The 16578-nt window shown below is 36.5% G+C and overlaps 1 protein-coding gene across 4 annotated transcripts in view; it reads right to left on the bottom strand.

Annotated features, from left to right (window-relative positions):
* TRRAP (transformation/transcription domain associated protein) overlaps positions 1-16578 on the bottom strand; it is a 99747-nt gene that overhangs the window by 36924 nt on the left and 46245 nt on the right. For all 4 annotated transcript variants that reach the window (XM_061473166.1, XM_061473168.1, XM_061473167.1 and 1 more), the window contains exons 44-57: positions 16083-16229; positions 14004-14217; positions 13204-13329; positions 11089-11235; positions 9848-10050; positions 9042-9163; positions 7950-8163; positions 6791-6970; positions 6285-6431; positions 5489-5608; positions 4925-5212; positions 3893-4030; positions 3376-3488; positions 2797-2932 (exon numbers count right to left, since the gene is read on the bottom strand). In XM_061473166.1, coding sequence (XP_061329150.1) covers positions 2797-2932; positions 3376-3488; positions 3893-4030; positions 4925-5212; positions 5489-5608; positions 6285-6431; positions 6791-6970; positions 7950-8163; positions 9042-9163; positions 9848-10050; positions 11089-11235; positions 13204-13329; positions 14004-14217; positions 16083-16229 — 2295 coding nt within the window. The remainder of the gene's footprint in view (positions 1-2796; positions 2933-3375; positions 3489-3892; positions 4031-4924; positions 5213-5488; positions 5609-6284; positions 6432-6790; positions 6971-7949; positions 8164-9041; positions 9164-9847; positions 10051-11088; positions 11236-13203; positions 13330-14003; positions 14218-16082; positions 16230-16578) is intronic.

Below are 16578 nucleotides of genomic sequence, written 5' to 3'. Positions count from 1 at the left end.
TCTTCCAGATTTAAATCTTACACAGTGTTATTTTCTGCCAGTAGTGTATCACCCACCTTCAAACTGTTCTGTAACAGCCAAAACTTTACAGAGCATTCATTCATCAAGCACACTGATAGCAGAGAACACAGTCTCATGAGTGAAACCCAGGAAAGGACAAAGGGAAGGTTAAATGTTTTAGCAGTGCATGCTGTTCAGCAAAATGAATTACAAGCAGAACACAATAATGAACTCCGTAACGAATCAGGAAGGTCAATAGCGGGGAAGTACAAACAATACATATTATTCATTACCAGCTGAAGATGGTAACAACCTCACTTGCCATACACAAGTTCTTTAGCTCTAAACAAAGAGGTTAAGTACTGCACTGGCTTCTAAAACAACACGTAACACATAGGGCACATCTATGCTACTTCAGATGAAGAATATGTCCAGAAAGGCTGAAGCATCTCAGTTCTTAAAGATACTAAAACTCTATTAGACAAGGCAACCTGATCTACTTGGGCTCTGCTCTGAATGAAGCAATGGAGCAGATGCAATCCAGAAATCCCTTCCAACTCAAGCTATTGTATGGTTCTCTAAACTTGACATTAAGCTATAAAAGCACAATCATTGAGGCATTAAGCTTCCATAAAAACCTTGGGACATCAGAAAATTCCAAACTCAAATTTTCTGATTCCTCAGAATATCAAATAAGGAATTTAAAGGAAACAATTCCTACTGGCAGTGCTATCTCAAGACCTCAGCACTCTGTCACAAACATATACATATATATAAGTCCCTACAATTGTTATGATATTTACTTCAAACAAATTGTCACAATTTGAGAGGAGATGAAAATGATTTTTAGCTTTTTTCAGTGAAGACTGCAGATTTAAACAGTGTCACTTCACAAAAATCTACTTTCTCTTATAAGTGGTCTCAGTATTTTTACTTGCATGCTTTCTAGCATAAAGATTATACATACAAAAATTTGGTTGGGGAATGCATTTGAACATCACTCATCTAGAAGGTAAGTATGACCTTGGGCTTACTCATTATGATTCTATTTATTTTATGGTCTACTTTTACAGAATAAAAGTATTTATTCACCAAAAAAACATTTATTCTGTAACCTTGGTGATCTAGTGGAAGGTGCCCCTGCCATGGCACAGAGGTTGTAACTAGGTGATCTTTAAGGTCCCTTCCAACCCAAACCATTCTATGATTCTATGGTCCTCGTTTAAATCCAATCCCCATCTCTCTTTGTGTCAATCAACTCAAACACTATCCCTGACACAGCCTGCAATATTCAATGCCTCTCTCCTGTCTATCAAGTTCTTTACACCTTCCCAAAGGAAAGCACTTCAGCTTCTTGCTTCAGTCTATTTACCCAGTTATCCCTGCCACTCCTAGTCCGATTTCTGCTTCCCCAGCCTTCTTCATCCTCACCCCATACTCATCTCATTGATTCCCAATCTCAGGCTCATTGCCTGAGGCTCCTTATCCAGTCTTCTTGTCCCTCATCTCTCATTAGATCTTTGCTTTCCAGTTTTGACCACACTGGCTCCAACCTCTGGTGCTCCCAAGATATTTTAATATTATATGTAATGGATATATTGCAAAATAAAATGAGTCCTATATTGAATGGAATTAAAGTAGACTCAAAGTGAGAATAAAGCTAGAAATCTAATTAGCTAATTTGCTGTAATAAAGTATTTCAGTACTTACAAAGAAAGCAAAAGAAGACACATAAAGAAAGCAATCCCCAGGCACTACAGAAAAGCATAGCTACTGAAAGAACAAAAACCTTCTACTATGCCTCTGCTAAGCAAGACTATAAGGCCTAAGGAACAAGAAAACCAGCATGTGCCAAGTAAGTAATCGTAATACATTTCCCACCACATGAAAACAACTTTAAATTTCTCACTGTCTTCATCAAAACACTAATAACCACTGGTATAATCTGCAGTGTACACAAGCCTCATCCAGTAAACACCAAACCTGAGATTTCGTGTTGCATTTTCAGGGATTTTTTTTTAACACAGATCCTGAAATGCAGCTGTACAAATATTCCTCAGATACACTAAAGTATTTAATGTAAACCAAACCTAACTGACAAGTCCTAAACTGTCACATTTTCATACATATTTTAATACCCCTTCATGTGTAGTGGAGATGAATACAACAAATTATGTTTAGTGGTTTTACGCTTGGGCAGTAGAAGTTGAGAAAGCTTTGGCTTTGCCTTTCAGGTACTAAAAGAAACAAAACCAGGGGCAATAGCTTTTTGCTCTTTTAAACCTGGACATATGGTTGTGTTGTCCACAGGCAGGGAGATGATAACAGATGTATTTGCATACTTTATTCCATTTTACAAAATGAATATTTGTTCCTGTAAAGGTGTAAAATACAAAAAGTTGTCCCTCTCCAACACTGTATTATTTTAAATAATACCATATACTTGCAAGGGTTCCATTTTAAGTTTCTCCACATATCTCTGATGGCACACACTCTGAAAGGCATTTGTTCCTTTTCAATGATGCATGACTATGCACCTTGCCTTTCACCTGCCCTGGCCACATTACTTACATACATTGCAGCTTTATAAACAGATAAAAAAAAGGAACCAAGTTTGTCTGTTGAAATAACATGCTTCATTGCCAAAATACCCAGCTGTGAGCTGGGATATCAAAGAAAACTTCCCAAGAGCAGTTCACCGTGTCTGTGAAATGAACTGTAGTGCTGACTTATCAGAAATGCAATCAGTAAAATGAAGAAATAAATGAAACATTAGCACAGAAAGCCTACACTCACCTGCACCAAAGCCTCCTTCATAGCAGTCCAGTTTGAGACTCTCCATGCACACTCCAGTACGAGGTAAGGATTGATATGACCTTTTGACTGGCCATATTCTGTCAGAGGTTCCCATTGGTTCAGTTCTTTTGAGCAACTAAGAAAATCAGAACTATTGTCAATTTGCTTACCAAAACCTTCCATAAAAGTGACTGTAAATGTTGTGTATCAGAATATTATCTGCATATTTGTTTGTCTATGAACAGCTCTGCAACCACTGCAAAAGTTTCATCCAGATAGGATGGTTTTTTTAATTATTTATTTATTACCAGTTATAACACAGAAATCTGTGAAGTGGGAAGAGCTGCATTTTGTGTCTCCCAGAACAACCATTGTAAAAAGGAAAAGCAAACTTTAACTCCAGTCTGTTTCTATCAACAGTATGTTACGTGTTTACAACACTCCAGGCATATCACTTTCCCCTGTATCTTAGCTAAATCCTGCGCTAAATTCATTCTCATAACTAATGCTTTAAACCAGCAGGGTATTTTACTTCTATTGCAGGGCAAAAATGCTTCTACATTAGCTTTTAAGTCTCACCGAATCCAGTGGTCTTCCCAGAGCTGATACTCAGGAAAGATTGAAGGAGAAGCATTGTTCCGTTCATGTTCTTTCTTTGCCTTTTCCATTGCTTTTTCGTAAGTTTCCTGAGCCTAAATAGAGATCAAACCATTTTATGTTTTACAACTGCTATATACACATTAACTCAACATTCTTTTCCTTATAAAAAAGTTATGATAAAATGTCTATGAATTCTAAGTTAAATAAATAAATAAATAGATGAAAGTGAAGAGTGATGTGTGTTAACTCATTTCTGAATATAGTTATTTTTTGGCAGCTTTACAAATGTCATGAAAACCTGATGGATGTGCTCAAAAATCTCACCTTATCTAGGTATTACATGACATTAAACTACCACTTTAGCCAGTAGAGAAGCTGTGGCACTTTCCATTTTAGAAGACTGAAGCTATTTATTAATACGCAGAATATTTTCCTGCTGACCAGAATCATCCTGACAGTAGACGTACTCAAATCATTTTTAATATCAAGAGTGTACCTGTTCAAAAAAGCCATGTTGTTCATAGGCAATAGCTGTTGCTGTCTCTGGGAATTTACAGCGTTTCTGCCATAGTCCTGCCCACATATCCTCTTCTTGTAACAAAGAGTAGAGCTCAGCAAGGGAATCCAGTATTTCCTAGGATGTTAAGCACACACATTTCTCCATAGTCAAGCTGTTCTTATAAAGCACAGTAGATAGCAAACCCGTATGTTCTACACTGAGGCAAACTGAGAAAGATATGTAAACAGAGAAGTGTTCATATAAACTCTTTTTAAACTCTAGAAGACAAGCAACTAGTAATGACCAAGTACCGAGAACAACTCCACTGCATTACAAGACCAAAAAACCCTCAAAAGACCAAAAAACACTATTGCTTCACTACAGTTTGCACACTGATACTTCCTGATCTTCCCTGATATATCAGATCAAACCATAGAGAACAAAATTGTTTAACAAGCCAACAGCTCAGTCTTTAATGTAAAAAGAATCTAATACTTAGCTTCCTCAGCTGATCGCAAACATGCCCAGGTAGATCTTAACTACCTGACAGACTACAACAGCACCTGTTTACAGGGAACTCCATTTTTGGGGGTAGCAATTCGTTAGAGGAGAAAAGGAGTCTTAGGGGAGATCTTATTGCTCGCTACAACTACCTGAAAGGAGGATGTAGCAATGTGGGTGTTGCTCTCTCTTCAAAAGTAATAAGCAATAGGACAAGAGAAAGAGGCCTCAAATTGTGCCAGGGGAGGTTTAGACTGGAAAACATTCCTCAGTGAAAACGATGTCAAGCTTTGGAACAGGCTGCTGAAGTGGTGGAGACACCACCCCTGGAGATATTTAAAAGCTGTGTAGATGTAGTGCTTAGGGATATGTTTTAGTGGTGGACTTGGCATTGTTAGGTTTATGACTGGACTCAATAACTTTAAGGGTCTTTCCCAAGTTAAATGATTCTGTGATACTATCGTACTATACTGTCATTGTGTGTTTCTCTTCATATTTCATAAGGTATTTCCATTAATATAACACTACCTGTTGAGGAGGAGTTATGCTTTCCTGCTCATAAAATTCTGTTGTCTGCTTAGGCTTAATTTGTAGACTCAGTCCTTTTTCAAAGGCTTGATGTTCCAGCATCAGTGTAGAACGAAACCAGAGATTGTGAGTTTTACCCAAGTATTTCAGGACACAAGGTCTGATGGGAATGGGAGGAACACACTGTGACATTGCTTCCACAAAGCAATTCAGTGCACTTGGCTGGCAATCTCGCTGTACTTGATGGCTACCACTGCACAAGAACGGGCTTATTTCACCTGCTAGAGCCTAGAACAAAAAACATAAGAATAGTTATTTGCTCATTCAGATTCTTCAATTAGAGAATTTCGATTTAAAATCACATTAATACAGGAAACAGTCATTTCATAAGGGTATTCCTCTTTGTAAGCTGAAGGACCCTATTCCATTCAAAAGATTCACTAGTCACAAAGAATGGCAAACTTCTCAAAGTAAGTGAACAAGTCACTATGCCATCATACAAATACTTTTTTTCTTGAAACACCAGTCAAAGAGGAATTTATAAGTGAGGAGAGAGATACTCACATGTTGTTGTCTGTCAGACAAGATTTTCCAAAGTCGAGAAAAAAGCTGTATCCAAGTCTTCTCTGCTAACGGTGTGGAAATATGACATAACTGGACAAAGGCACTCAGCAACGCTCCAGTCTAGGAACAAAGAGAAAGAAATGGATACAAATGAGAAAAATACAATTTACAGAAAAAAGTAGTACACAGTTATACAGTTGTTTAAGCAGTAAAGCAAATGCCTTTTCCAACCAATGCATCAAAAAGACATTTCCTTCAGTGATACAGATTACTGTAGCAAGAACTTAATCCTATTTTCATGTTGATCAAGGCTCTGATTCATTACTCTTACTATTAATAAAAAAAAATAGAAGGAAAAAGGAAAGAAGTTGATGACTGGTAAAGTTAATTGGATAGAGCTGTTATGGCAGTACTATTTCAACATAGCTGTCAGCTAAAATTAGTTTCTTTGAAATTATTTAAACATAAGATGCTGATACACTTTTCTGATCCTATACCCTGTCTTTGCCACCACTGTTTTCTTAACTGAACAGTTAAAATATACTTACAGGTGGAGAAGGATGCAATTTAACTTTGTAGAAAAGTAATAAAGTAAAAACTAGCAATTAAGTGAAGACTTAAGAATTTTTTATTCTACACAAGAAATTACATCATCTTATAAGAGATGCCTACATTAAAAATAAAGTCAGCTAAAAAAAACAGAAATGTCAGATAAGGGGAAAAAAAGGCATGTCAGGTCAGGCTGAAGATTTCAGTATTAAAGGGATTTGTCAGGAAGCTGACAACCCGTACCAACCTTCACTTCTCGAAGAGAGTCAAGGAATTTGTCATGCCGGTTGGTCAACATGTGCAGCTGATTGCCGATGTCCTTCTCAGAAAGTTCCTTAGTTTTAGGTGTACTGGTCTGATCTCCCGGAGCCAATTCAATGTCTATTTCAACATCCTATGCAGAAGCAAACAACACAAAGCATGCTGACATTTTCTATGTACTTCTGCTTTTTCCCCCCATACAAATATAAAATGCCCTTCCAAACAACTTATTTCAGGTCTCACTGTTTCTGCTTGTTCTTTAGGTTCAAATATGTAACTGCTAGAGTACTATGGTAAAGAAAAGGCTAAACAAATGAGTGCAAGTTCTGAGAAACCCATGCATGGTTAAAACACAGTGTATTAAACACAAGATACACTGCACAATCTGTGCACGTCATCTTCAAGTCATATTCTCCAAACTTACACAATGAGAAACTATGGCGAGCAATATTACATAAGTAAGATCTGTCTACAGTATTTTGTCTAAGTTACCTCTTCTTTGGATTCACTGTTTTCTCTTTCACGAGGCTCTTGTTTGACATGAGTTACCATGGCAAATGCTGCTCTATCGTGACTGTCAGCAAGGTTGATAACATTGGTGATGGAGGGCAGCATAGCACCCTGACAGCTTGTCCCAATTGTAGTATTCCTCTCACACACTGCTAACAGGAGCTAAGACATTCAAAAGCAAATATATGTTTTACTGTATTATTTCAAGGAAAACATTACTACAATTTAATATCAACAAGATAAAAGTTGCTATAATGTTTAAAGCCTATTTATTACCTTTATTCATTAAATACATTAATATATTTTCATCTTAAACTCATTACGTTTTGCCTCCACTTCGAAGTTCACGACTGTACTTTCAAGAACATTTTTCAAGCCTCTCCTGAAAATGCTGAAGAAATAGGAACCTTTTATGCCTAAATTACGTATTTTGTGCTTTTTGACATGTATATTTAGTGCCCTCAAATCAGCTAACGTATATAGACTCTCACCATTAACATGGAAGTGCTCCCAAAAACAGGTAAGGGGGTAAAAAAAAAATCAAGCAATGCTGTTCTTTATCTGTCTGGAAGGAGCTCTAATACCTTTAAGAGTACAAGGTTATCCTCACAGTCACTTTAAGCCCATGCTTTAACATGCAAACTGTTCCAAAAATAAAAATAAAAAGGCAGTTTGGCCGCATCTTGTTTTAAATAAACCAAATCAAAGCGCAATTCCGTTTCAGTGCTAATCCCACCTAACAGTTATCGTATCACCAGAACAGACTCTCTGGCCTTAACAGTTTTCTTGAAAACATCTACTATGACAATTCTTTTATTTTTTTTTATAAATGCCACCATTTAAGAGATGGGTTTTCTTAAAGAAGTATTAACCTGGTCATTACTCTTTTCACAGAGAAAATAGATTTTAAAGGTCGATAATAAAGCCACTTTAAAAGTATCACCATTTCATGGTCTAGACATTGTGTTTATTTTTAAGCACCACAGGAAGTATCTGAGGCAGTAGACTTAATATTTTTAGCTTTGATACAGATAATACATACCACAAGCAATGCTGCATAATGCTTTTACACCCAACCAAGAAAAATAAGGAATAAAACATACTTCTCAAATTATATTACCAACGCAAATAATTTCCCCACCTCGATGCACTGTTTGATCCAAAAGTGGTTTCCCATTGCTTCCCAGTTTTGAGAACAGGTCACATAAAGGAGGCGCTCATAAACACGCCGCTTCATGGAATTGTCAAAGACCTCAAAAAATTTGGCTCGGATGAGTGGCTGGGCACAACGCAAACCCGAGAGAAACGCTGGCTCCAGTTTAGCAGTAAGTTCACTGCCAGAAAGATTCTCATCCCTAAAATGATAAAGATGATATGACAGAGACATTACAAAGAGAAACCTTCTATGTTTTGCAGATGAAATACTAAAAATCAATAGAGGTGATACTCTGTAGGAGCCCACATGGTGTTGCAGACATACAGGTGTGGCATTTTGAAAGACACAGCAATGAAAATACTGCTGCTTCCTAGAAAACTACCCTAGAACTATGATAAAAACTCTTTCAGGATAAAACTGTATTATAATTATGAAACACTTTCAGCCACATCTGTATCCTGTTTGAAATGACACATGATATTCATTGATAACAAACTTCTGATCACCATGTCCACACTAGGGGTTTGCACAATTACCCAGCAAACAGAACAGCAGCAAAGAGTGATTCAAAATAATGTGAATCATCAGCACAAAATTAAATCCCTGGCACTTGTTGATAATTAATTATTTCATTGCATTTCAAATCCTGCCAGTTTAGCTCTAGCAAAGTAACTCTCCTGCAAGTGCAATGTACAACAAATTTTTGACAAAAAAAAAACCCAAATCTTTATACCATATGGATGTGAAAAGAGAGATTTCAGCTATCACCATAATGTTTAGAATGCAACCAGCTACGAAGACACCCGGTTGTCTTGGGAAAGGACTAGGTTGTGACAGTGGGAATATTTTAGTGGAGTCAAAACAGAAATCCTTTCAAAGAACTTCCATTTTCAAACTGTCTTTTAAACACATTCTGTGGTCACAGTGAAATCAAATGATTTTGCATTTTAGGAAAAAAGAAAAAAAATACTAATCACTTAACTCAAACCTAAAAGATTGATGCTATGTTATAAAGGTCATATATGATACAAATTATGAACCAATAAGTTGCAATAAATGATTAATTGCTGTAATTACCTATAGACATAGTTAACAAGGTCTAAAAACTGGGCATTTAATTCAAGGTCTTCTGGAAAACGCTTTTCAATGTAAGTCATCATTTTCACTAGTAAAATGGACTTCTCCCGGAGAGTAGGTGTCTGTGTTAAAAGAAGACATGATTAATTTTGTCACTTCATCTTAAAACATGCAGAGTACCGGCACATTCAAAGTACACCTCAGCCATCCTTTATGTCACTCTTTTACTTCTAAAGTACTGAAAAACAGCTTGGTAGAAGGTCATAGTTCTTGAAAAATAACTCAAGCATTTACCCTTCTAATATATGCTACAGAGTTTTAAAATCGTGACTAAAACCAGGCTCGAGTTGTTCAATGATTACAAAAATCTAACTTCAATTTTTAAAAGTGCACGTCCTTTTATAGAGCACTAGACTCTCAAGTACTCAACTCTAACAGAAAATACAGCAAATTGAGGAGGCCACAAAACGTTAGAGAAATAACATGATTTAAACCAGCATTAGTCATTCTCCTCCTGAAGAACCTATCCTAGTTAATGTGAAAGAGTTTAAAACTTTTACTTTGAAACAAGTTCTTAGCAAAACGGCACTTCAGATCACACACTGAATATAAGCCTAAAAAGCTAGGCATCTTTCACTCCATTTACTTCCACAGTGGATGCAAAATATTCCAAACCTCATGAAGGGCATCTTAACATATATAACAGATCCTTTACAAACCTCACTGTCAAAACCTGAAAATTATAACACTGACTTACAATTACGTAGCATTTGAGAGCAATAATGATTTCTATAGTCTTAATTTACCTGATTAGCTGCCATCGGGGAATTGTTTTTCACCCACTCTTCCACTATTTTTACCACTGCACGAAGAATTTTGGCATCAGTAGATTTTTCAATGAGAGATGTTAGAATAGCTTGTATAAAATTTTTCCTCATTTCCATGCTCATCACAGCCAGGCGAGTTTTCACGAGATCCAGGCTTAGCATTACTAGCTCACTTGTACCTGCTATGGATGCAAATAAAGGATTAGAATTGGGTATACTCCTATAAAACACCTAATAAAATACTCTCAAGATGAGCTACTGTAATTTTAAAAATAGTAATGACAATATCTGGAAATAGATCCCTGGAAATAATGTTTCAGAATTACTACTTTCCATTCATAAATAACTCACACTCCTTCAAAAAACCACCTCAAATCCATTCATTCACAATCCTAAAGGCAAGCCTGTGTGGTTTCATTTTGGTAAATTACAGAACCCCAGTACTGAAAAACTGCAATTAAACTTGTGAAAGAAATACTCTATGATGCAGCACACCTATTCTGTTCCGTTAATTTCCTGACTTGCTTATCTGTCAAGTTTAATAATTTTCCAATTGCTTCTTGGTGTTAATAAAACCTGCCAGGTTCTCACTTATCTAATTAAAATACGGGCTGGGACTCTAACAGCAGCAATTCTTACAAAGTCTTTCCTTCAGCAGCTTATTCATTAATAAACCAAAGTGCTCTTTACTAGCTCTGAATCGTCTTCTACAAGAACATCTGATTTTTTCCATGACTCATGACCTCATTCATTTGATGACAGACAGAATTGTCCAGAATTAAAAAGATGCTATTTTCAAGATAAAAACTAAAGCGTCAGCTCACACAAGTTAATTTCACAGTTGTTCCATTGTTACCAAACAGGGAGGAGTGAAAATAAAAAAGTGAAAGCACAGACCAAAAAAATTCAGCCCCTCTCCCCTCAAAAATCTTACAGAATTTGAGTATTGCTATATTTCAATATTTCTATATATTCACTAACCATTCACTGAAGTGTCTGGGTTAACACCGAAATTCACACATTAACCAGGTAACAGGAACTCCTAGTGCATTTCTTCCATTCTTCAATACTTAAGTAGTATTTCTCACTAATGCTGACGTATTTTTCAACATGTAACAATGGACACAAAACCATCTGAACTCCTTTACTATGTTAATACATCCTAAAGGTTAATACAACATTTCTAATCATTAACATCCTTAGTCTAAATACCATCATACCTGTATTTGCTTCTGCTGTTCCTGCTGTAGCCTGTGGGTTTAAGTGTTCCCTGACCATCTTCTGCAGAGATCGCATAAAAACTGAAATCAATCTGTCAATATAGCTGGGATTGTTACTGCATGCAGACTTCAGAATCATTAAAGTACCTACAGAGAAAAACAGTACTTAAGGAAATAAAACTTTCATTTAGCATGACCAAAGTTAAGATATAGGTTTTCAATATATATGTTTTCGTTCTATCAAAGAACACAGGAAGATGTTCTAGCTGTATTTTGTCCTGCCATGAAAGCAGCACGGGACTACCCAAGTCATAAACATGAGAAATCTGGATAGGTTTAAAGAAAAACTTCAATCTCAACTTCAGTCCCTAGTCTAAAACTAACAAGTAATTTTTGCATTAACCAAATATGTGAAAGTTCTGTATATATGGAGGACAAGGGGGAGAAAGGGAGGATAGAAAGGGGGGAATGGAGAGCAGATACTTCCCCAAGACCCTAAAATATATATATAAAAGAAATATTATATGCATAGTTAACCAAGCAAAATGAAACTACTCCTAATGTTGCACATATGCTCTAGTAGCAAAAACTTGCAAAAAGCTTTTACATTAATAGGCCCAGGTTTAGTCCTTAAAAATAACTCAAAAAAATTACACAATCTCGGGTTTCTAATCTAGAAACTGTATAAAATTCCACAAATCAGATACTGTACATTGAAAAAGTTAACTGCAGAATCAGCAGAATCTGGCACAGTTCATGAATGCACTATGCCTAAAGATCACAGTCCCTTCAAATTGCACATAGTTGTTAACAATGCCTATCCTAACATAAGCTGCTCCGTATTCACGCAAAGCCATCAGTTCCAGCAATATCTAAGCTTTAAAATACATATATCCTATGAAACTGTAACCTCAAAAATCTACAGCTGCCTCTTGCCCTACTGCAACTTCATAGTGCAACAAAAGCCTACACCAATTTTTAACAGAAGTGTAGCTTTGTTCATTGAATGACTGCTTTGAGAGTTTTGATTTCTTTCCAAGCTCAGATGTGACTGGCATACAATGTTCAGCCTCTTAAACATAGAATTAACAAGCTATGCCCCACCTTCAACGGTCAGATTGTAGTGCTGCTTTTACGTGAGCTCTGGACAGAATCTACAGAACATCTTTCTTGGTTAGTTTGCTGTAAGGCACATCCTGACATCTGACAAATAGGCAATTCCCAAAGCGAAATTACAACTATCTACACAGACCACAGAGTAAAACAGTGAAGGACATTTGCCATTTAAATCAGCAAGTTTTCCAAAACTGTGCAATTTCAGGTCTGTATTACCAACACAACTAGTTCTGGGCCAACCTGTATTGTTCCAATATATCTTTGTCATTGTATTATGTATTATAGCTGAGTTCTCTACCAGTTAAGCTATAATACAATACAATATGTATTGTATTATAGCTGAGTTCTCTACCAGTTAAGTAAGTATAAAGAACAAAAAAAGAAAATTTCAGCTCTTTAGAATGGTATATGATAAACTTCAGATTTGCTCTCTCAAGAAAAAATAGTATTTCTGTAATTTCTTACTTGAATTTAAGATCTATAAATACATAATTTTTCATACACAATTTAAGTCAGCTGATAAACGAGGTTTTAAAAACAACTGAAAAATAAAATATGATAGTATCATGTAAGAATGTTCACACAGATTCCTTGAAATACTCTATCCCAGAGAACTACCTGCAGGATTTTTTTTTTTCCATGCAACAAGTTTCCAGTAACTTTGGTTAATCTGAACGCTGCACCTTTTTCCTATACACTTTTAATACAGGAGGCTTCCACCTGCAGCTCTCCACTTCCAATAATTGCTCTCAAGTCAGCTACCGGGAGAAGACAGAATGCAATGAACTCCTCAGTCCCTTTCTTCACAGATGACAGACATCACAAGCTCATCTCTCAAGTTAGCTCAAAATGCTTCCCACAGCTTTTCCACTGCATAAAATCAGATTTCAATTCCCTTACGGAAAACAAAAGCTCATAATGTTTGTCAAAAGACAAACATTACACTCCTGAACAGACACTGTACAGATATCTGCTAGAGATGTGGGAAATTTAACTTACCGAAGAGCTGAGAAGGGTTAGCATTAGTGGCTTTTTCATAATTAGTAAGTCCTTCATAAATAACCTTTCCAACTGCAGCATAAAGGCACTCTAGCTCTTCATACTTTGAAGCTACACTTGAGGTACCTGCAGAGTTTGAAGAGTTGTGTTTATTTTTGGTAACATAAGCCCAGAACAGGCAAGTAACAGTTACACTGAGAACTCACAGTCATCTATCTATACCATCACTGAAAGTTTAGGTTGCTGACAAACCACAGTAGAACAAGCACAACCCTCATTTATATAAACCTCTTTATTATACAACCAACGTCTTCTAGTGTACCACTCTAAATAATTAATTTTGATGAGAAGTCTAAGATAACTGATTTTTTTTAAAGAACATTATCTAAATTAGTTCCTATTAAGACACAGCATATTACCTATTGTCTTTCTTTCCCATGCATTCTCTCCCTTCTTTGCTTCAGCAAAACAGCAGTTTAACAACTAAAAAATTGCACTTCTGAAGCTGAAATACTATAATTGCAAAAATGCATTAAATTTATGGATTTCTTGAACTAAAGTTATGACGGCCACAGGTTATTAAGTTTTTATGCCAATGGATAATAATGTATTCCACATGATTACTTATTTCAACTTTTTTTTTTTAAACAGAGGTTGAAAGTACAAGCTAAAACAGACTATTAAATGCAGGAATCATAAAACATAATATTAGCACATTCCAAGGAGTGCCTTCACACAACCCTTAATCACTTAAGTTATGCAGCAGTAAAGGATAAAGGGAGGAAGAAAATACCACATACTTGGTTCCGTAGGGAAAATACCCATTAGGCGAGAAAGCAAACTGTGAACTGCTCTCAAAACCTTGGTGTTCCCACAAGTCATACATGCTGCTACACCTCGTTGCAGGGGTTTGAAGCTGTTAAGGATAGCAGGGGGCTGCAGTACAGTTAACAGAAAGCTTAAGACCTCCAAGCCAGTGCAAATGTTGGCAAAATTGGCCTGATTGGGTTGCTCCTAAACAGAACACATACAGAAAGGCAGTGAGTGAGGGAAATCACAGAAGTATTACACAGTATAGGAAATCCAGCTCAGATCTGTTGAAACCCTGTAATAAGGCTGAGGTTCCTATGCTAGTGATGTTTTACATCAATTGTCTGTCTAAGTCATGCAATAAAATACAAGGCACTATAAAATCTTTAGCCATAAAAAGCATTTACAGGTGTATGTTCCTTCTGGTGTCTTTTGTGATCCTCAGATCTGAAATTTGCTTGCAACCTTGCTGGTTAGAAATCCTTTCAACAGAGGATTATGTTTTATCTCCTTGTCAACATTGTTCAGAGACAGCCTTCAGTGAAGAGATAAACCAGCATATTCTATAATAAGTCATAGCTCAACAGTTAGAAAAGGGGTTGTTGGAACTAAACAAAAAATTAATGAAAATAAAATATTCATAGTAATAATTCATAATATATCTAAATAAACCATAATATATAAATCAATAAGAATATATAAAAATTTGTGATTACAGTAATAATTAATAAAAATAAAAAGCATGACCAGTAGGTCGAAGGAGGCGATCCTGCCCCTCTACTCTGCTCTTCTGAGACCTCACTTGGAGTACTGTTTGTAGTTCTGGTGCCAACATAAGAAGGACATGGAGCTGGTGGAACAAGTCCACAAGGATGATCAAGGGGCTGCAGCACCTCCCGTATGAAGACAGGCTGAGAAAGTTGGGGCTCTTCAGCCTGGAGAAGAGAAGGCTGCGTGGAGACCTCATGGAGGCCTTCCAGTACCTGAAAGGGGCCTACAAGGATGTTGAATACGGACTCTTCATCAGGGACTGTAGTGACAGGACAAGGTTTAACACATTCAAACTTAAACAGGGAAAGTTCAGGTTAGATAGAAGGAAGAAGCTCTTCTCTGCGAGGGTGACAAGGTGCTGGAACAGGTCGTCCAAGGAAGTTGTGAATTCTCCATGTTCAAGGCCAAGCTGGACAGAGCCTTGGGTGAGATGGGTTAGCGTGAGGTGTCCCTGCCCATGGCAGGGGGGTTGGAACTAGATGATCGTAAGGTCCTTTCCAACCCTAACTGTTCTATGATTCTATGATTCCTGGACATATCTTTGTAAACCTACAGGATTATCATTGTAAATTTTCTGTTTGCTGCTGAAGCCTTATCCCTTTTTCTGAACCTCTTGTACAATTGATGCCACATAACACAAAATTAAGACACAAAATTTCCATTCCAGATGGCTCATATCCTGTATTAAGTAAACACCAACAACGTCCATCTTCCTGAGGATGGAATTAGATACTTCACCTTTCAATGACTATATCCATAAACACAACAGTATAGCACATGTAAATCAACATCTGGGAAAAATGGCCCTCCTCAAACTCTCACATAGACATTTTAAAATCTCCAAAAGAAGGATATATTGCACTTTCATTCAAAGAAACAAAAAAGTTTCTGTCGAAGAGAGCTCCTAAAAATTTTAAGCAATGAAGAGTTACTAGCCTATTAAATAGCATGAAACAAATAAAACAGGTTTAGAGAAACTTATTACATGGCAAATAGCACACAAACAGCATACAGATGATAGTCAAAATATGCTGTATCATCAAATACAGGAAACTAACCTTTCAGTGAACTTCATATTACCATAATGTAGCTAGAAAAGTAGGAACCAGTAAAATCACTCTTAATCTGTAAAACTTCCTGTTAACAAAAACCAACCAAGTAATTCACATACTTAACAATTTATGTATTTCACTACAAAGAAGAAAAGAGTAAGACTGTAAAAATCAGCTATTGCTACTATTCAATCAACATATATGCTAGTGAAACCTAAAGACCTACAGGACTAGAATGTTACCTACCACAGTCATTAGCAGCTTATCAAACCACTGCAACTTCAGCTCTGATTTTGGCCACATATCCGGTCGTAAAGCTGTCTTCAGAAGGTTGACACAGCGGCGAGACAGCAATTCCCCAGGAGATCCAGCAGTGTTTGAGTTGTCATTTACCTAGCAATTAATCAGAGTTAACAAAATGACACCCTTTTGTAACCGACTCATTAATTTATCATGCATTGCAAGCAAGCATATAATTTCTTATTTCTGAAATGGATGAGCTTAAGTAGTTTTATCAGTACAGTCACAGAGCATTTAACTGCATAAGAAGCTGACAACTAATAGTAAACATCAGAACTGGTGTCTAAACGGCTAGCTGATTACCTTAAATCACCCATCAAAGGTATACTTAAAAAAGCTTAATCCCATACTTTGTTAAACATGTTCAGGATGGTTAACATTTTCCATTTGCAAAGTATCCATACCTTACTCTTAATTCATCTTTATACTTCAAGAGCATGTC

Source organism: Pezoporus flaviventris, unplaced genomic scaffold (assembly GCF_033815535.1).
Source record: "Pezoporus flaviventris isolate CSIRO_AGI_PZ_B2104156 unplaced genomic scaffold, CSIRO_AGI_Pfla_v1 ptg000078l, whole genome shotgun sequence".
Classification (NCBI taxonomy): Eukaryota; Metazoa; Chordata; class Aves; order Psittaciformes; family Psittacidae; genus Pezoporus; species Pezoporus flaviventris.
The sequence above is the reverse complement of the archived record's forward strand: the minus strand, read 5'-3'. Positions and strand labels throughout refer to the sequence as shown.